General features: G+C 35.9%; 1 protein-coding gene across 2 annotated transcripts in view; it reads right to left on the bottom strand.

Annotated features, from left to right (window-relative positions):
* Positions 1 to 23,172, bottom strand: part of ACBD6 (acyl-CoA binding domain containing 6) — a 195,000-nt gene that overhangs the window by 118,232 nt on the left and 53,596 nt on the right. For both annotated transcript variants that reach the window (XM_070473981.1, XM_020868795.2), the window contains 2 exons: positions 16,580 to 16,662; positions 863 to 968 (listed from right to left, as the gene is read on the bottom strand). In XM_070473981.1, coding sequence (XP_070330082.1) covers positions 863 to 968; positions 16,580 to 16,662 — 189 coding nt within the window. The remainder of the gene's footprint in view (positions 1 to 862; positions 969 to 16,579; positions 16,663 to 23,172) is intronic.

Here is a 23,172-nt window from a genome sequence, read left to right as displayed (position 1 = left end):
ATTCATGTCAATGTATCACAAAAACCACTGCAATGTTGTAAAGTAATTAGCCTCCAACTAATAAAAATAAATGGGGAAAAAAAAAAGATTTGACTCATTGGAAAAGACCCTGATGCTGGGAGGGATTGGGTGCAGGAGAAAAAGGGGATGACAGAGGATGAGATGGCTGGATGGCATCACCAACTCGATGGACATGAGTTTGAGTAAACTGGGGGAGTTGGTGATGGACAGGGAGGCCTGAGGTGCTGCAATTCATGGGGTCGCAAAGAGTCGGACGCGACTGAACTGAACTAAACTGAAGAGAGTGAGGAGAGAGAGATGGGACCAGTATCACTGGTCCTCCTTTACTGTAGAATTGGAGTCTTACATTTTCAGTGCCAGATGTCATAAAAACATATTACAGGAAAAGATGTTGCTTAAAAGTGAGATAACATTAAAGGCTAACCTGTACAGAGAGTGCTCAATTAATACAGAAGTCAATTATCTACTCTACACATTATCCATGATCACCGCATGTCCTCTTCCTAACATGTACCACCTTTGATTGAAGATGGTCATTTCAATCATCTTTACCGCATTATCACAGAATGAGAAAAATGATTCAAAAAAAGGAAAAATGATTCAAAGTGATCACCAAATTTTGCCTCTTTTTTTAACAACTATAATTCAGGGACAGTTTAAGCTCAATATGTGAACAGTTTTATTCACAAAACAAATCAATAAGTAATATATTTTACAAAATAATTTAGTATAGGATCCCTTTAAATAGTGGACCTGCATTGAAATAATTGGATTGACCAAGATTTTGACAGTTTTTTAGAAATATAGTTACTGGGCAAAGGACAATAGACTTGTTTCATACCTCTGCATCCTTCATATTCACATCCATGTTTTTTGTTTTGATGACTTTGGTTACATGGTCAATGTTGTTTTCCCTGCAGTAATCAAATATGTCTTTGTCTTCTTCCCTAATTGGAGTTAAAAAAAAGTTTTTGTCTTAATAGGTAACACAGAAAAGTTACATATTTTTAATACAATCTGTTTGCTGTAAACATTAATGGAATCTGTTTTTATAAAGAATTTTCCATGAACAATAGTGGATTTTCAGTAAGACAATACATCCAATCTCTGAAAAAACTAAGGTTCTTAGCAACTATAGAGAAAAGCTTCATCTGCTTTAACAAGTTATACCAGTACACTAATAAAACATCTTGAGTAGATTTTCTCAATGCTCTTTTTCTCCCCAGTTGCTTTTACACAGACAGGCACATATATCCTCTGACTCAGAATGTTCAATTGTAGCACTGCAGTGAGAAGGTCATTTTCCATTGCCAGTACAGAGGTAGCAAAGGATCGGAACAAACTTACTACTTCTGTTACAGAAAAACAGAATAAGTTGGTTGCTATCCAAGTTTTTAAAATTATACACAAATACACACAACACACACACACACACACACACACACACACATACATGCACACCAAAGTAATTTTCTTAAGGGAATGATAATGACAGCATCACAAAATTCTGAAATCCTTCATGAGATAATACAAATAAAGACTGGGAAGCATACTATACACCCAGTACTACTCTAAGCATGTCAGTGTACTAACTCACTTACTCTTATCCGACAGCTTCACTTCACAGATAAACAAGTATGGAGACATTATATGACCTGTCAAATAGCATCACATTTAGCAAAGGTAGAATAAGAGGTAGAACTCACTCAGATGAACTGATTTTGTAGATAGTCCATTTTTCTACTTTTCTATTATATCAAGCCACATCTTCAACTAGTAAGCTGTAATCTACTGCAGAATCTAAAGCAGAAGTTCTTGACATGAGGTCTATGAGTCCTCTAAAACAGTATACAGAATTATGTATGCCAATGCATAATACATTTTTATGAATGTGTTGGCAAGGAGCAAGGGGAACAGGCGGGTGGGTAGTTTCAATGAGGTCCTCAAAGGATCGGTAACTTGGAATATTAATAATGAAACTGTCCGACATGTGGGCTTAATTTTCCAAACAGGCATAAGAGAATGCAATTTGAGTTCCAAAAATTATAACTAGTATTTTTGATAAATGTAAGTCCATGGCTTCCATTTATCAGAAATTAAAGTGACTGGCCATAGGAGGTTTCCTATCTTAAAAGCCAGTAACTTTTACCCTATAAAAAGTTATTTCCCAGTCAGTGGTAATTAACTCACTTCACAATCCTGTGGCATTTACCATCTAAGATTCCCTTATGCATTTGATGTATTTGAGAATCTACTAAATGCAAGGCATGGGGCAACATTCTGTTTATAACAGATAACAAGGATAAGCAAGAAACTGTGTTCAGTACACGTACAGTATCGCTGAAATGATTAAAATCTATACAGTTTAAAACTGTATTTATTTTCATTTATTTATTTGGCTGTGCTTCTTAGTTGCAATACATGTGATTTCTGATCTTTAGTTGTGGCATGCAGGACCTTCCAGTTGCAGCAAGCGAACTCTTCACTGCAGCATGTGGGATCTAGTTTCCCCACCAGGGACTGAACCTGGGCCCCCTGCATTGGGAGCCCTTAGCTGCTGGACCACCAGGGAAGTTCCCCATGTCCATACACTATTAGCATAATGTGAAACTGGATCTTTAAAAAGGTCTATCAGAATACAGTGGAGAAACAGTCCACCTCAAGCTAGAGAAAATGAGCTAAGTCTCCAGGAAAAAAAATCATGTTTAAAAAAAAAAAGGATAATCTCTTGAAAATGTTCATTTGCAGAAGAGAAAATGCTTTTCTAGATCATTTACTCTGGAGGGAAAAAAAATAGAGAAGTCTGAGACCAAAACCCCTAAAAGGACAAGTCTGATTTTTTAAATTAAGGCTTCATATAATACTATTTTAGCTATATTTAACTATCACAAAAAATACTTTCTATGAAAAAAGTTCATTTAGCATTCTGACCTGGGGATACGAGGGGCCTAGTTTCCTTCAATACAATAACAGAGACCCCTCTAATTCAATAGGCAGCAACTTCAACTGTGAGATAAATTACTATGCCATTTTAAGTCATAATGAAAAATATACTTCTCACCAACTGTTTTGAATTGAAAATAATGGGGAGTTGGTGGTGGGGCACAGAAAGGAAAGTATGGAGGATCCTTGGGATATAGGTTACCCTTACCCAGTAATATTGGAGGGTTATTCAGAAATGAGAGGACCTTCTGGGTGTCCCCTTCTTCCTTTATCCTAAATGGACATGTACACCTATGCCATAAGCAGTAAGAGAGTAAATAAAATACAAACTTATTTAACATGTTTCTATTGCTTAATATATTCTGTGTTTCTTAATATGCATCCTTTATTTAAATTATTTTGTTTTGGTATGTGAATTTTTTGGAGGTCAGGGCATTTTTTTCATCTGTATACCTGCTTATCAACTGTAGTTTATCATTACTAGGTATGTTAGGTACATAGAAGTATTTATAAAATACTTCAGGGTAGAGTACAAAATGTAAATTAAATATAAAATGGGAAAGTCAATAAAATCACCATGAATGTGTTACAAAGCTGAGTGACTAATAATTAAAAAAATTAAGTGATACACTTGGGCTTAGTTTTTAAATAGAGTTATCTAACACCAAGTCATGCATGTTTTGACTGGCATGCCAGCAACCAAGCTGTCTTTATACAATGTCACCACCTAGTGGTCAAAAGGAAGAAACATCAGAAGCAACATCTTTGTGTATCTTGTATCTTGCTCCCGACAAGATAATGTACAATATACAAAACTAATTCTTTTTCCCTCTGTATTTCCCAGTTAATGCAGTCTTCCACAGGAAATTTTTCTCTGTACTTAAATGAAATGACATGTGCAAACCAAATATAGCAGAGCCTTAAAAAATGTTAGGGCCCTTCTACATCTTCTCACTTTATCTTCTCTTTTGATGCTTACCAGTTACTTTCTCCTTTTCTCTGCTGAATGTGATAAAATTATCGTATCCATCCTCTACAGATGAGTATGAGTTATTTTCATGAATACCCCCCAAGAATGTCCCACATTATCCATAGCACAAGACAGCAAGACTCTCTTGAGATTACTCCAAATTTCCTAAATTTGACAGGAAATACATTTAGCTGAATGAAAACACACACACACACACACACACACACACACACACGCTTTCTTTGACATTCTTTTGAAATGTAAGGGCACACACTCATGGAAGAGAGGGATGATGTTTAAGTATGACTGTCTTATATCAGTCACAGGAAGATGAGATTCTTGCTCACACCTAAAAATGCTATCTGCATCACTTTCTACAAAGATTGCATTTTCCTATCAAAAGACTATTTCAGATAGTTAGGTTTCATGGTGAACCATCTAAAGTCTATTTACTTTCCACTGACCTTATACAATTAAAAAACACATTTATGGAATAAACTCAGATATCTATTTAATAGACACATTCAGTAAATATTTCAACTCATTGTATTTATCAAGCAATCAGACATTAAAACAGCATTCCAATACATAATTAAAATTTATTGAATGAACGAAAACACAAAGAAGACCTTAAACAAATACTTTAAAATCAAGATCAGAATTTTATTTTTAAGTAAACTTTCTATTTCAAGACAACTGAAGATTCATATGTAGCTGTAAGAAATAATACAGAGACCTGGTACTGTTTTCCCAATTTTCCTCAATGGTAGCATGCGCATATGTTTTTTAAAAAATGGATTATCAGCACCATTTTTTCTAGAAAAATGGTACTGATGAACCTATTTGCAGTGCAGGAATAGAGATGCAGACATGGAGAATGGACATGTGGGCACAGGGAGGCAAGAAGAGAGTTAGCACTGACACACACACACTGTCATGCATAAAATAGACAGCTAGCGGGAGGCTGCTGTGTAGAACAGGGAGCTCAGCCTGGTGCTCTGGGATGACCTGAGGGGGAGGCAGGTGGGAAGGAGGCTCGAGAGAGAAGGGATGTATGTATACTCATAGTTGAGTCACGCTGTTGTGCAGCAGAGACCAACACAACATTGGAAAGCAATTATATTCCAATTAAAATACATTTTAAAAAAAGGATTGTCGTTATAGTATTTAGATTCTGTTGGATACATCTAAAAGAATGTTTATTTTAAAATTCCATTATTTACAAAATGTCAGAAATTATGCCCTTTGCAATTATTTAAATTTTTAAATAAAAATTTTAGATGCTAGGACTTGCCTGGTGGTATAGCGGTTAAGAATCTGCCAGCCAATGCAGGGGACACGGATTCAATCCTCGGTAGGGGAACTAAAATCCCACATGCCAAAGGGCAATATGTTTGTGTGCCACAACTACTGAACCCTCAAGCCACAATCGCTAAAGCCCACACCCCCTAGAGCCCAGGCTCCTCAACAAGAGAAGCTACTACAGTGAGAAGCCCGCACACGGCAAACAGGCAGTAAACCCACTCGCTGCAACTAGAGAAAGCCCACACGCAGCAATGAAGACAGCACAGCTAAAAAAAGTTATTAAAAAATATTTTAGAAGGTATCATAAAAATATAAAAGGGAACAGTCTTCCAAAATTCTCACAGGGACTACGGCAGCAGAGGTTTTTCAAATCTCATTGCTCCAACCCAGTATTTTATAAAGTAGAGGCCCAACGCAAGGAGTGGGCCACTCAACCAAAGATGAGCAAAGAGGGCATCACAGAAGAGTTGACATTTCAACCGAGGCTTGACTAATACACTGACAAACCAGCTACGTGACTAAAGGACCTTGAAGAACAGAACAAAAGGATATGAAAGAAAGTGAAGTCACTCAGTCGTGTCCGACTCTTTGCGACTCCATGCACTGTAGCCTGTCAGGCTCCTCTGCCCATGGGGTTTTCCAGACAAGAATACTGGAGTGGGTTGCCATTTCCTTCTCCAAGGAATCTTCCCGATTCAGGGATCAAACCTGGGTCTCCTGAATTGCACCAAGTAATAACTTTCACCAAGTAATAACTATTTTCTGACTGGATTACATATGCAGTGTATTTAGTTCTAGGGTCATAAAATTCTTAAAAACCTCAAATAAAAAGTTCTATTTACTATCTTACATATGTTGATAAGAGTCCCTTCAAATGAAACCACTACATTTTAAACATATTTTTCTCATATTTTTTCAAGCAAACAATAACAAAGAAGAGATCAATGCCCCAGGTACTTCTTGTAGATAACTTGTTATACTGGAAAGGTTATTTAGGCATAAATTATATTTTTTAAAAAAAATTAGTTACTAAAAATGCATTTTCACCTGTTAAAACCTGCTTAACTCTAAAAAAGTTGATTGAAAATTTCTGATAGTTTAAGTGTCCATAAGAAAAATGTAGTTCAGTTCTGATCAATCCCTCTAAAACCAGTGCCCACATCAGAAAAATCTATAGAATCTCTTGGCTACAGAGATGAGTTACATTCTCAACCATTAAGGTAAGTCTAAAATCAATAAAAACAATTAATCTAAGGGAAACATCATCATCAGTATATTGATAAATGAAAGACTACAGTCTCTAATTATACCAGTGAAGCACATTTTTAAAAACACTAAATGGAAAAGAAATTTAATTAAAAAATGTAAACTGAAGATACTCACTATATTAATATAATAACAACTATCAAATTCAATTTCAGTAATTGGAGATTACAATGATTCCTCAAACATCTCAGAAGCAATACACTGTAGCACTTAAGAGCAGAATTACTAACCCTGTGACCTTGGGCAAGTAACCTAACCTCTTTGAGCCTCAGTTTCCTCATCTGTAAAACAGGGATATTTACAATACCTACATCTCACAGGATCATTCTGAAGATTAAGTGGAATAATATATATATAAAACACATGCAGTATGGTTACTAACATATAATAAGTGATCAATATATGTAGGCTGACATTATTACTAGCTTAAGATTTTAGCATATGTTGTAAGGTAGAATCATTTTTCATATTCTTATATAATACTCTCAATCAATTTACCCAACAAATATTAATTGAACCTTCAAGGAAATACAATAGGCCAGTTGGTTGGAGCAAAGTGAACAACTGGGAAGGGGAAAATTGGCATTAGATGAGATGATGAGGGGCCCTGCAAGACAGGCTAAGGATTTTAAAATTCTATCCTAAGTGTTATGGGAAATCATTAAAGGGTTTTAAGCAGGAAAGTGATTGGAGATTTGATTTATAAATCTGGAGGAGACAGCAAGGGAAGTGAGGAATCTACTTTGCAAATCATTCTGTAGTGTCCTAGCCAAGAGATGTAGAGTAGTGATGTTAATGCAAAAGGTAGGATAGTGGTGATGATGAGAGGCAGATCAATTTGGATTATTTTGAATATGAAGAAACAGAATTTCTGATGTGTTAGAAGATGAGAAAGAGATAGGGTAGACCAATGTCTAGGCCTAGGAATGGCATACTTTACATGATATACTGTTAAAAATATTTATCTAATGAATATATAAAATTTTGTATTATGTAAAATTTTAAAAGTAGAGCCATGTAAATCATGTAATAATGTCTTTTTTATACAGAATTCAAACTTCAATAAACACCAGCATTTATTAATATATACAATGCAATTAGCAAAGATTTCACAAATTGCAAAGCAATGAAATGAACCAAAATTGCTTGCTTTCAGCATTGAGAGAACAGCTGATAACAATTCAATGAGAGGATGACTTTGTCTATCACACAAAACTGACATCTTTGCTAACACTTTTAGGATATCTTTCTTTAATGTATCTGTAAAGCATTTAACAGAAGAAAACATTTATTTATATTAGCTATAATACATATGACTAGCTTTTATAATAGACATAGTACATCCATAACTAATGTATCTTTATACTTGTGAGTGCACACACACACACACACAAAACTTTGTAAGACTTAAACAAGACTAAGTGCCTAGCATTTCAAAGGTACTACATGTGGATAAGGATATAAGAGAGAGAGAAGGAAAAGATTAGAAGAAGAAGAGACAGAAAAAGGAGTTGGGGAAAGGATGAGGGGGAAGGAAAAAGAAAGAAGAGAGGGAAAGAGGAAGAGAAGATGATGGTTTTAGTTGATGAATGACCTCTTGTTCAGCAAGGGCTGTTGATCTGCAAACAGGTGGACTTGCCTATATGCTTGGCTGGCATCATGACACTGAGTACACAGGAGCTAAATAAAGCACGTAAGAAAAGGGTGAATATGAGAGCCAGGAGACTCTCACAACAGTTACTGTTTATGTCAAGACCTGCTCGTCCCAAGGGGCCCATTTTCACATAATCTATAATTATCTCTTCGCTTTAATCGCCTTGTCATTCCTGAGGCTCTCATGGGCACTGGAAGAGGAAAAGCTCATTAACTAAACCTTTTCTCCTCTCTCCAGCCACCCATGGCTTTTAATTGCTTGGTGTGTTATTATCCAGGAGTGCAACTGGGATCATTTTCATAAGAAAGGGAGGTAGAGAGGAGGAAGGGAGCCATGAGTCCCTGAGGTATGCACCACAGACAAACCTTTGCTTTCTCAATTATTTATGCCAGCTGAGGTTTTACAGGCTGAATAAATCCATAACTCAAGTTCATTCTGAGCAATCACATTCTCAGGGGAGAGTTGCCCACTTGCCTATACACACTTGTGCAGTCCTCAAAGAATAAGCAGAATGTAACAAGACATATGTCATCCAATTTATCACCTATCACCAAAGTGTTAACACAATGTTGATCCTAAGCAACACAGTGAAATAGGGAAGAGTTTCGCTACTAACTACCAGGAGAATCTTTTTGGTGCTAACAGCAGTGATATCAGTGGGACAGTATTATCCCAGAGTGACGTAGCCTACTCAAAGCATAAAAATTCAAATACTCAACTTTTTAAGTACAAAATATGTGTAATGCACACTCTGGATGCTTCAAAGTCTTAAACAGATTTGTTAAAAGCTGATAATAATGTGAAGCTTTGAATAAATAATTACATGGAATTTAATACTATTTGGTTTAAAAATCACTTATAATAAAACCATATATGCTGCAGTTTTTTCTCCAATCACATCTCTTTCAGGAAAATCTTAAGAGTACAATTTATGTGTAAGTGACTAGCTTTTACATTAGTTTTATTCCATTCATATTTTCACCAGAAACACAAAATTACACCATAAAATTAGCACCTTTATTCTAGTTTTTTTTTTTTTTTTAATATATATATACTTACAGTCTACAACTTTAGAATCAGGTCTAGAGCAACTAATGAAAAAATATTTCTAAAATATTTTCAGAATCTATTATAGTTTAAAAATTTTAACTTTATAAGTCAATGATGAAAGCATCTCTTTATAATTCTACAGGCTTTTGTGTCTGACCACGGCAGTGACCTCTGGTATTTTCTGCCAAAACAGTTCATTTGTCTCACAGAACAACTAATCAATTCCAGAGCCCATCAATCATTTTAGTTGTATACTGGTCTGGTCTTGCTTAGAGAAGGTCCAGATGGCTGCCTGTGTAAGTGGGATTAATAAAATTCTGACAGATTACGTAGCATCAAACTACAGAATGTAACAAGGAAGATCAAATCTTATTGCAGGGTAGATTGGATATTGTACACATTTCATTTGTTGTATTTTAAAATCATGCCCTAATTTCTCACTTTATGTGCCAACCTCTAGGTAAAACCCTCTCAGTTATACAAGTCACTGAAAGTGATTACTTGTTAGTGAGTCAGTATATGCATTGCAGAAGCATCTGACTCTTTACAAAGCCTTATACTTATTAACCAGAGCCTTTTCTGCCAGTCTGCAGTTTAAATGAAACACAACTGATCTCAAGACTAGAGTAACCGTGAGTCACAAGACCTGTAACTCTCTTGGTGCTATAGTTCCAAACACAGATTTCTCCCTTCCTGGTTTGTCATTTTCTTCTGCAAAAGCAAACAACCTGTACGTAACTCCATAGTTAGGTCCTGACATGTGTTTTTGGCTCCTGCCATCAGTCCTGTGCCCTGGCTCTCTCCTGGGGGGACTCTATGTTAGTAACAACACTAATAAAACTAATAGTTACAAAGTAACCTATTTTGTGCCACATGTTATTCTAGGATGCCCTGTATAAATGCTCATACAATCCACAAAAATGTCATATGAAAAAGGTAATATAATCATTCCCATTTTAGAGATAAATAACTTGTCCAAGGTCACAGAGCTAAAAAGAGATGGAACCAGCATTTGAATTCCAGCAATTTGGTTCCATAATTTTTGTACTTATTTAGCCTCACCTTATATCCCCTCCATTATATTACAGAACAATGAACTAGCTTCAGAATGAGAAACTGGCTTCAGGGCTGTGGAATAGTAACACAGAGATCTGTATCTATGACATTATATTGTCATTTTCTGTGACAGAGTGGAAATAAAGGTCAGAAAAAAAACAGGCAGGGAGCAAGCTCAGAACTGGCCCCAGTGGCCCTTGGTTCAGAAACATTTACAATAAAACTAAAATGGGCCCTTAACTTATCACCTACAATGCATTTGTGTCAGGAAACTGCCACAACATTGGAGACCAAGCCTTAGTTAGTAGATGGGTTCATTAGATAACGATTTTCCTAATCTTCAAAAATGTGGGAAAAAATTAGAAGTTTATATATTAAAGTATTCAAAAACATATTCAAAATACATTTTAATGTTCTTTTAAAAAACCAATGGTTCAAAAGAAAAAAAACAATGGTTCTATAGAAGAAAGCTTTTCCTTTCATCCAAGTTTATCATTTGATGTTTCTAAAACTATAAAAGGACTCCTCCATCACTTTTACCTCAGTTGAACATAATTCTGCCAAGAAACCAATGAATCTCAATTAAAGAACTATTTTTTCTTGGAAAAATAAAACACCAGATAATAAATTTCACCAAATAACAAGCAAATTTTGACTCCATAAACTTCAACAAGTAGCCTGTTTTCATTGTTGCAACTGCATTCTTTTTTTTTTAATTTATTTATTTTAATTAGAGGCTAGTTACTTCACAATATTGTGGTGGTTTCTGCCATACATTGCCATGAATCAGCCATGGGTGTACATGTGTCCCCAATCCTGAAACCCCCTCATACCTCCCTCCCCATTCCACTCCTCAGGGTTGTCCCAGGGCACTGGTTTTGAGTGCCCTGTTTCATGCATTGAACTTGGACTGGTGACCTATTTCAATATGGTAATATACATGTTTCAATGCTTTTCTCTCAAATCATCCCACCCTCGCCTTCTCCCACAGAGTCCAAAAGTCTGTTCCTTATATCTGTGTCTCTTTTGCTGTCTCGCATATAGGGTCATCATTACCATCTTTCTAAATTCCATATATATGCGTTAATATACTGCATTGGTGTTTTTCTTTCTGACTTACTTCACTCTGTATAATAGGCTCCGGTTTCATCCACCTCATTAGAACTGATTCAAATGTGTCCTTTTTAATAGCTGAGTAATATTCCACTGTGTATATGTACCACAGCTTTCTTATCCATTCATCTGCTGATGGACATCTAGGTTGCTTCCATGGCCGAGCTATTGTAAACAGTGCTGCGATGCACACTGGGGTACATGTGTCTCTTTCAATTCTGGTTTCCTTGATGTGTATGCCCAACAGTGGGATTGCTGGGTCATATGGCAGTTCTGTTTCCAGTTTTTTAAGGAATCTCCACACTGTTCTCCATAGTGGCTGTACTAGTTTGCATTCCCACAAACAGTGTAAGACAAAGATGCCATAAAAAAAGAAAACTACAGGTCATCAGCACTGGTGAACATAGATGCAAAAATCCTCAACAAAATTCTAGCAAACAGAATCCAACAACATATTAAAAAGGTCATACATCATGACCAAGTGGGCTTTATCCCAGGGATGCAAAGATTATCCCAGGGACACAAGGATACACCACATTAACAAATTGAAAGATAAAAACCATATGATTATCTCAATGGATGCAGAGAAAGCCTTTGACAAAATTCAACATCCATTTATGATAAAAACCCTCCAGAAAGCAGGCACAGAAGGAACATACCTCAACATAATAAAAGCCCTATATGATAAACCCACAGCAAACATTATCCTCAATGGCAAAAAATTGAAAGCATATCCCCTAAAGTCAGGAACAAGATGTGGGTGCCCACTCTCACCGCTACTATTCAACATAGTTTTGGAAGTTTTAGCAACAGCAACCAGAGGAGAAAAAGAAAGAAAAGGAATCCAGATTGGAAAAGATGTAAAACCCTCACTGTTTGCAGATGACATGATCCTCTACATAGAAAACCCTGAACCCAGAAAATTACTATAGCTAATCAATGAATAAAGTTACAGGATATATCATTAATATACAGAAATTCCTTGCATTCCTATACACTTACAATGAGAAAACAGAAAGAAAATCAAGGAGACAATTCCATTCACCATTGTGATGAAAAGAATAAAACACTTAGGAATAAGTCTACCTAAAGAAACAAAAGACCTACATATAGAAAACTATAAAACACTGATGAAAGAAATCAAAGAAAGCAACTGCATTCTTATACTGAAGAAACAATAGGGACCACTCTATAGTCCTTTAATGGAGTAACCCAACGTTTTAGTACACAGTAGTTTTTATCATAATCTATTTTGTTATACTGGACTTCTGTTACATTACAGGATAAATTCCCTAAAATAAGAATATGACTAGTTGCTGTGATTTCGGATCTGCTGTAGTAGTAACAAAATTACTGTTTATAATTAAAAGGAAGGCTTTTGATGGCTCTCTCACACTCATATTCCTTACTGTTTCCTATCTTAACAATATGTTCCAGAATACAAAGATTTAGGATCCTATCATAAAAAGACTAATACTTAGATAACAATGAAATAAGGCCAGAGTAAAAAGTTTTGCCAATAAGAGAGGTTCACATTTCACTCAATTAATCAATAAGGTTTATTAAACATATTCACATGTAGATGCCAAAATTACCAAAAACATACTATTCAAAAATGAAGAAGTTAAGCAGCACAAATACCCACAATGTTTTGTCTCATTTAGACTCATATAATAGATGTGGGCTGAGTTGAATTAAAGTTTCTACTTCTTGAAAATAAAGCTACACTATCTTATCATTGCTTCTCATGATCAAAATTCTAAATACTGACTTAAATCTAAGAGTCACTTCTGTAGGAATTAGATAGAGGATAGGCTAACTTTTCCAGTTCAGTTTAACTCTATCTTAGGAATATTCTAATTACCCAGATATCTACTCTCAGATCAATTGGAGTACATTTGATTTGCTTCCTGTTCTGCAGAGCTACTGTGATCAGTCATGTCACTAGATATTACGAAAGAAACTGTTCAATGCGTCATTTTGAAAAATACTAGCGTCTGGGAGCCCTTAAGGAAATCCGTATACAAAATAAAAATCACTATTTATAGATAAGTGATTGATAGTATTAGAAAGTTAAATATAGTGATTTAACAAAAAAAAAAACCAAAGTTTAGAAACGATATCCATTTAATTATCTAACTAGGAAAGTGGCCTGTACATTTCTTTAGAAGAGGTGAGGATGGGCATGTCACAGGAAACCAAACCAGCAACTCTGCACTTTATGATGGGTGCGAGTACAGTCACCAAACTCTCAGCTCTACAGGGGAAGTAGCTGTGGATACTTCCCAAGCTCTGGACACTTTTACTCTGTACCTACTAAGTTTTTGGAACTTCCCCAGTTACTGAGAATACCCAGATGGATAAAATATGATGTGTGCTCTCCAAAGACTAAAAGTCCAACAGAAAGGATAAATTTTTAAAAAGTATAATAATCCACAGGTGTACAGAACAGACATTTGGACTCTGTGGAGAAGGTGATGGTGGGATGTTTCGAGAGAACAGCATCGAAACATGTATATTATCTATGGTGAAACAGATCATCAGCCCAGGTTGGATGCATGAGACAAGTGCTCGGGCCTGGTGCACTGGGAAAACCCAGAGGGATCGGGTAGAGAGGGAGGTGGGAGGGGGGATCGGGATGGGGAACACATGTGGATCCATGGCTGATTCATGTCAATGTATGACAAAAACCACTACAATACTGTAAAGTAATTAGCTTCCAACTAATAAAAATAAATGGAAAAAAAAAGCCAAAAAAAAAAAGTATAATAATCCAGTGCGGCATAATGTCACAAATGCTACAACAAAGGTGTGAACAAAAGACTATGCTCACATAGAGAAAGAATGACTAACCATCCCTCCTAGAAAAATGACTCTTAAGGATTTACTGACTTAATTTAAACATTTAATAAACTTTGATTAGTAGGGTTAAGCTTCTAATATGCTCTAAGTACAGAATATACAAATTAAGAACCCCCAAAACACGTTCTGAACCTATAAGTGTTAAGGGAAGAAGGAGTTAAACTCTGAAAATGTTTTCTTCAGCTGTGCTTCCTCAAAACTGTAGGGCTTCTCAGTGTCCTCACAGTACCTTAAAGGAATCATGGTGGCAAATGACTTCAGGTCAGTAGCGTTCTTAAAAGGTTTTCTTTATCCCCCTCAAATCTCCATCAGGCTTCCACTATCTCATCCCAAACAAACATTTAGTCTAAGTAAAAACAACATGCTTGCTATGCAAATAGATTCAAGACAGGACCGCTAGTTTTGAATCTGGTCATTAACCAGAATGATGAGCATTTAAAGTTTCTGATTCATAGGGGTATCAATAGCTTTCCTTCTAGTATGCTACCTGGGAATTCTTATCGTTACTTCTTTATGTGGTGAGTAAAGTCAACAACTCTTTTGAAAGAGTGAAGCATCAAATTTTGGTACAATTTCCTCTTCATTCTCTGAAGATAGATATTTCCCTTCAATTTAGGCGAACTCAATTTCCATGTGAAAATTTCAACTCATTTATTTCATGTTAACAAGTAAGAAAAGTAAAGTTCAGATAATGCAGAAAGGGTAAGAGCATCAGAAGTTTCAATTTCATGTTTTTGCAAGTAAAGCAACGATCTTAGAAGAATATGTCACCTGCTTCAAAGCAGGACCAAATCCTTTTCTTGATTTACACAGTGTTTAAAGAAAATGATTGTCCAAGAAATTTCATATATAACATATAAAATTCGAAACCTTTGTTAAATAATACAAAATGACCTTTAAAAATGTTCAAATTTTGGTAAAAAATACATAGCATAAATTTATCATCTTTACCATCTCTAAGTGTACAGCTTAGTAGTGTTAAGTGTATTCACATGGTTGTGCAACCAGTGTCCAGAAGTTTTTTTATCTTGTAAAACTAAAACTCTACACCCATTTAATAAACAACTCCACATTTTTGACACCCTCCAACTCCTGACAACCATGATTCTATGAATTTGACCTCTCATGATACCTCATATAGTGGAATCATACAGTATTCATCCTTTTGTGACTGGCTTATTTCACTTAGCAGAGTGACCTCAAGGTTCATCCATGTTCTAGCATGTGTCAGATTTTCCTTCCTTTTTAAGGCTGAATAATATTCCATTATATGTAATACCACATTTTGTGTATACATTCATCATCAATGGACACTTAACTTAGGTGCCTTCTTCCTTCTGCTATTGTGAACAGTGCTGCTGTGAACATGGGTATACAAATATATCTTTGAAATTCAGCTTTCAATCCTTGTGGCTACAGAACCAGAAACAATTGCTGGATCATATGATAATTCTTTGTTTAATTTTCTGAGGAACCTCCCTACTGTTCTCCATAGTGTGCCATTTTACACTCCAAAATGATTTTTAACTTGAAACTATAGTAAATAAACTACAAAAATTAAAGTATTCCATGGCTAATTCATTTCAATGTATGACAAAAACCACTGCAATGATGTAAAGTAATTAGCCTCCAAGTAATAAAAATAAATGGAAAAAAAAATAAAGGAGAAGGTGACTGCAGAGTATGAGATGGTTAGATAGCATCACCAACTCAATGGACATGAATCTGAGTAAACTACATGAGATAGTGGAGGACCGAGGAGCCTGACATGCTGCATGGGGTAACAAAGAGTTGGACACAAGGATGGAGGAATGGGGAGTTGAATTGGTACAGAATTTCAATTTTACAAGATAAAAAGATTTATGTAAATCAGTGGTGGCAATGGTTGTACAATGTTATGTTTGAATTTAATACCAATAAACTATGCTTAAAAATTAATGGTAAATTTTTATGTGTTTACAACAATAAAAAAAAAACCCTGCCTATAAAAAAAAATTAAAGTATTCAAAAGAAATAATGATATTTTGAGGAAAACTAGTAAGAACAACAACCAAAATCCATAGCTTTAGATCTGAGACACAAAACCTTGCCCTATGAACTACTTATGTGGGAGAAAGGTTATTCTTTGACACTGAATCAGACACAGATTTTTTAAATTATACACATAAAAATTTATTTCCTGCCATTTATTATCCTTCTAGAGATACCACCAAATCAGTTTCACGTTAAAAAAGAGTTCTTCAAATGAAAGTTTTAAGGATTAAATGAACACACACATATATATGCACATACACATATATGCATATACTCCTATTATTAAAGACAAGAAGAGAATTTACCTGATGATTTCTTCGTGATACAGAGAACTAACAACTGGCCCACCAAAACCCGTATTTGCTTCTTTTCCTTTCTTCTCTGGTGACTGTAGGGGGGGAGAAGGGGAGAGAGGTAGAAAAAAAGACACATGAATTGAAGCAGTGTACATTTACAGCAGTTACAAAATAATACTCTGCTAAGTGGCAACCCACTTCAGTATTCTTGCCTGGAGAATCCCATGGACGGAGAAGCCTGGTGGGCTACAGTCCATGGGGCCACAAAGAGTCGGACATGACTGAGCAACTTAACTAAATAACTAAGGAACACTTAAGTATTTGATCCACCATTTCTCCAAGGCCCTAAGTGAATTTTAGGAGGGCATCAGAAAGGCAAGAGGATGCTTAGGTCATTACACCAGCAGAACAAAGAGCAAGCTAAGGTTATTCCACTACTGCCTTCTGGAGCCACCTAAAAGCCATTCCCCTAGCTGATTATATTGGCTATTTTCACTATAGAAAACACAGGCATTCAGTGTGGAAAAATGAAAACAAATATGAAATATAAACACCAGACCTGAATGTGATCAGGAAAATCATATCTAAATTAACAAAATCAAAGTTCCCAAATAAGAAACTAAGCTTTAATAAAAGTTAAAATTTAACCATAAAAAATAAAGAAAATATTTTTAGGTGGCAAGAAGGGAGAGAGGAAAGGAGGTTGAGATCTTAAAAAAAAAAAAGGAAACATATGGAAACACTTTCCAAAATCAAATTTTAGTAGGCTCTGTTCCTCTGTGTTCTCAAAAAGCAGAAAGTTAAGATAAACTTAAAAATAAGATTCTCCCAAAACATGTATGTGGAAGTAGTGAACTTGGATGTTGTAATATTATTGCCTGAAAGATCAAACTGCAACCTGTTCAGAAGCCCGCATCTCTTGCAATATTTACAGTTTTTAGGCAGGACACCTAACAAAAATTAAAACTGTGAACAAAAGCATCATCTTAGAGTTAAAATTAAATACTTTTATTATTTAATTTGACTATAAAAATAGTTTCACCTCTGAAAAATATAGACAGTTTACCCTATACATGTTTTTTTTCCCCCTCCTTACTTTAAAGAAGGGGTTTTACTTTATTGCTGTTACTTTTTTGTGTTTGCTTCTTTTGGTCTGTGAATCACAGCATTGAGCAAAATATCTGGAGGCAGTGTATTCTCTCAGTTCTTAACATCATTAGGAGAACTAAAGTTTTAAGAAATGGTAGAAATTTTTGAGATGGAAGTGTCAGTTATCAACTTAGGACAGAAACAAAAGTATAGTATCATAAACAACAACTACCATCATGATTAAATAATAAAGTATACAAAGTTCAATAGCCTGATGCTGGCAAATAAAAAAGAAGCACAAAGCAAATTCCAGTTCCCTCTCTTCTCTGAGGATCATTTTTTGGAGAATAAATGCCGCAGAGAATTTTCAGGATAGAGAATGTTTTCCCTTATACTAAAAAAGTACAGTCCAAAGGGAGAATTTATTTAATCCAATTACATTCTAAATACATACTCCATTAGAAGAATGAAGTTGAAACATACTTAAATGCTTGCTATATGAATAACAAAAGTGGAAATGAGAAAATTGGATACCAAAGGAAAAAGAGATAGAATTAAGTATAGAGTGTAATTTAACATGTCTGTTCTGTAAAAGACACTGTTAAGAGAATGAAATAACAAACCATGAACTGGGAAAAAACATTTGCAAAATACATATCTATCAAAGGACGGGTATTCAAAATATATTCTAAAAGATTCTTAAAACTCAACAATAAGAAAATAGAAAATTATAGGCCCACATTGATGATGAACATTGATGTAAAAATCCTTAAGAAAACATTAGCAAACTGAATTCAACAAAACATTAAACAGAGTAAACACCATGATCAAGTAGGATTTATCCTAGGAATGCAAAGATGACCCAACACTCACAATCAATGTGATATATACTACACTAACAAAATTAAGGATAAAGATCATATGATCAAAAGATGCAAAAAAGCATTTAATAAAAATTCAACATCCATTAATGCTAAAAACTGAACAAAGAGGGTACAGAGGAAATGTACCTTAATATAATAAAGGTCTAATAGGACAGTCCTACAACTAACATCATACTCAACAGTAAAAAGCTGAAAGCTTTACCTCTAAAATCAGGAACAAGACAAGGATGCTCATTCTTACCACTTTTATTCAACACTGTATTAGATGTCTTAGCCAAAGCACTTAGGCAAGAAAAGGAAATAAAAAGCATCCAAATTAGAAAGGAAGAAGTAAAACTATCTCCTTTCATATATAACATGCTCTTACAGGGTTTACAGAAAACCCTAAACATATACTCCCTCCCCCAATAAACCTGTTAGATGTAATAAATGAATCCAAAAAAGTTGCAGGGTACAAAATAAACACACAAAAAGCATGTCATGTCTGTGTGAGATGAAAATTTAAAAGTTTTCTAATATTAAAAAGTGATGAGTGCTATAGAAAAAAAAATTAGCATGGGGAAGGTAGTTGGAATTTTAAATAAGATGGTCTGGGAAGGCCTCACTGAGAAGGTCATTTCAATAAAGACACAAAGGAAGTAAACAAGTGAGTCCTGCAGTTATCTAGGGGAAACTGTTTCAGGAATAGGGAACAGCCATTTCAAAGGCCCTGTGGTGAAGGTATGCTTAAAATGTTAGAGAACTTAAGTGTTTATGTTCTTTGCTAGAAGTAATTAAATGTATTTTAGGAGGCAAGACTAGAAGCAAAAACACACAGTTGTTCATAATACAATCATAGCTTTTATCTGTGTCATTCATTGAAACTCTTAATGCAGGCAAATTAGAAAAGATACCCGTGGTTTACTTGGCAATTATTTGCTGTGAAAATACATACTAGTAATTAGGAATTACATGGTATTGGAAAAGGATGTGTATCTTTCTTTTTTTAGATTAGTTTTAGGTTTAAAGAAAAATAAGCAGCAGGTACAAAGAAGTCCCATATACCTCTCTTCCCCAATTTTCCCCTATTGTTAACATCTTACATTAGTGTAGTACATTTGTTATGATAGATGGGTCAATTTTAATATGTTGTTATCAGTTAAAATAAAAACATAAGATATATAAAAAGTTAAAATAATAATGGGCTTCCCCTTGTGGCTCAGCTGGTAAAGAATTTGCCTGCAATGTGGAAGACCTGGGTGCAATCCCTGGGCTGGGAAGATCCCCTGGAGGAGGAAATGACAACCTGCTCCAGTATTCTGGCCTGGAGAATTCCAGGGACTGTATAGTCTATGGGGTCACAAACAGTTGGACATGACAGAAAGACTTTCACTTCACTTCATTAGTTAAAATCCATAGCTTACATTAGAGCTCACTCTTTGTTGTATATGGGTTTGACAAATGTATAATAATATGCAACAACATTACAATATCATTCAGAATAGTTTCATTGCCATAAAATTCCTATGCTTCAGTTATTCATCCCGTTGTCCCTCTGAAGCCTTGGCAGTTACTGATCTTTTTACTGCCCTCATAGTTTTACCTTTTCTAGAACATCATATAGTTGCAATCATATAGTATGTAATCTTTTCTTTCACCTGGCAATATGTACTTTAAGTTCTTTCATGTCTTTTCATGGTTTGACAGCCCATTTTAAAAAAAATCAACAATTCTAGTTCTTGCAAAAAATAAATAAAAGTTGCCCTTTTATTTATTTTTATGTATAAAGTTCAACCAGCTCAGTTCAGTTGCTCAGTCATGTCCAACTCTTTGCAACCCCATGAACTGCAGCACGCCAGGCCTCCCTGTCCATCACCAACTCCCGGAGTTCACCCAAACACATGTCCATTGAGTCAGTGATGCCATCCAACCATCTCATCCTCTGTCGTCCCCTTCTCCTCCTACCCTCAATCTTTCCCAGCATCAGAGTCTTTTCCAATGAGTCAGCTCTTCACATCAGGTGACCAAAGTATTGGAGTTTCAGCTTCAACATCAGTCCTTCCAATGAACACCCAGGACTGATTTCCTTTAGGATGGACTGGTTGGATCTCCTTGCAGTCCAAGGGACTCTCAAAGAGTCTTCTCCAACACCACAGTTCAAAAGCATCAGTTCTTCTGCACTCAGCTTTCTTTACAGTCCAACTCCCACATCCATACATGACCATAGTTATAGAGTTCACTAGTGTTAACTATATTCTCCTCTGTGTGAAAACACAAGATTTTTCTCCAATCTTCACCATAAGAATGTGGCAGGCCCTGGGGGTCAAAAACCCATGAAAGCTGGAGGGGGGTGGGCTGGCACCTCCTAAGCCTGAGGCCCTGGAAGATTTTAGCTTTTGAGCTAGTCCACACTCGGCCTGCAACAATTCATCAATTACCATTTAAGGGTTCATACCAATTTATGGTTCAAACAGCTTTTGTTCCTAACAAGCAGGTCTCGAGTGTGATACTATGTATTCACCTGTCAACATTTGGGGAGTGGAACTTTGCCCTGTGAGCTCAAATCTCAGATGAATCTAAGAAAGTCCATAATTTGTAGTTTGGTCATATTTTTGGTGGTGTTGAAGACAGGAGAGCTGATTTCCAAGCTCTTCAAATGTCAGAGCTGAAACTGGAAGTTCAATTATCTTTTGAAGAAATTTTAACATGAAAATAGGTTTCTATCTGATCTGCTTTCCTTTTGCTGAGGAAGTTCCTTTATTGCAGTGCATGTCAATCAGCAATGAATCATCTCTGCTTCTATTTGTCTCAAAAGTCTTTATTTTTTGTTCTTTTTTGTATTGACATGAGATGCACGTAACATAAAATAAACCATTAAAAAATATAATTGAGGACTTCCCTGGTGGTACAGTGGATAAGAATTCACCTGCCAATGCAGGGGACACGGGTTTGATCCCTGGTCCAGGAAGATTCCACACGCCACAGGAGAGCTAAACCTGTGCATCACAACTACTGGGCCTGCGTGCCTCAACTACTGAAGCCCATGTGCCTAGAGCCTGTGCTCAGCAACTAGAGAGCAATGAGAAGCCACCACAGTGCGAAGCCCCTGCACCACAACTAAGAGCAGCCCCTACTTGCTGCAACCAGAGAAAGCCCACACAAAGCAACAAGGACCCAGTGTGGCCAACAGTAGATGCAATCTTTAAAATATACACAATTTAGTGGCATTTAGTATAATACGTTCACCATGTTGTGCAACACCACCTCTATTTAGTTTCAAAACATTTCCGTCATATGAAAAGAAAACATTGAGCCTATTAAGCAATCACTTTCATTCATCTTCCTCTGAACCCTGGCAACCACCAATCACCTTCATCGACCCATTCTGGATACTTCATGTCAATGGAATCACACAATATGTGATCTTTTGTGTCTGGCTTCTTTAATTCAGCATAATGTTTTTGATGCCCATCTTCATTAGAGCATGTATCAATATTTTATTCCTTTCTATGGCTGAGTAATACTCTAATGTATATGTATATATTCCATATTCTATATCCATTTATCAGTTGATGGACATCTGGATTACTTGTATCTTTTGGCTATTATACTGCTATGAACATTTGTGTACAACTATTTCAGTATCCGTTTTCAATTCTTTTGGGTTCATACATAGGAGCAGAATTGCTGAGTCCTTCATAGCAAAGAATTACTTGGCCCCAAATGTCAGTAAGGCTAAAAAGCGCTGGTTTATGATTTCATCAGATGTTTAAAATTTTCAACCATTACTTATTACATATTTTTTTCCTGTCTTCTCTCTCTCACTCTTTCTCTTCTTCATGGAATTCCAATTATATTTATATTTGTTCAGTCTTTTTATGCTCTGTTCATTTTTATGTTTCATTTGCTGCATCTTCAAGTTCACTGGTCTGTTCTTTTTTTGTTTTGTTTTGTTTTTTCTATTTATTTTTATTAGTTGGAGGCTAATTACTTTACAACATTGCAGTGGTTATTGTCATACATTGAAATGAATTAGCCATGGATTTACATGTATTCCCCATCCCGGTCCCCCCTCCCACCTCCCTCTCCACCCGATCCCTCTGGGTCTTTCCAGTGCACCAGGCCCGAGCACTTGTCTCATGCACCCAACCTGGGCTGGTGATCTGTTTCACCCTAGATAATATACATATTTTGATGCTGTTCTCTTGAAACATCCCACCCTCGCCTTCTCTCACAGAGTCCACAAGTCTGTTCTGTACATCTGAGTCTCTTTTTCTGTTTTGCATATAGGGTTATCATCACCATCTTTCTAAATTCCATATATATGTGTTAGTATACTGTAATGGTCTTTATCTTTCTGGCTTACTTCGCTCTGTATAATGGGCTCCAGTTTCATCCATCTCATTAGAACTGATTCAAATGAATTCTTTTTAATGGCTGAGTAATATTCCATGGTGTATATGTACCACAGCTTCCTCATCCATTCGTCTGCTGATGGGCATCTAGGTTGCTTCCATGTCCTGGCTATTATAAATAGTGCTGCGATGAACATTGGGGTGCACGTGTCTCTTTCAGATCTGGTTTCCTCGGTGTGTATGCCCAGAAGTGGGATTGCTGGGTCATATGGCAAGAAATTAAGGAAACAATACC

The sequence above is a fragment of the Odocoileus virginianus genome, chromosome 11 (assembly GCF_023699985.2).
Source record: "Odocoileus virginianus isolate 20LAN1187 ecotype Illinois chromosome 11, Ovbor_1.2, whole genome shotgun sequence".
Classification (NCBI taxonomy): domain Eukaryota; kingdom Metazoa; phylum Chordata; class Mammalia; order Artiodactyla; family Cervidae; genus Odocoileus; species Odocoileus virginianus.
Note: the sequence above shows the minus strand (reverse complement) of the source record. Positions and strands in the feature narration are given on the sequence as shown.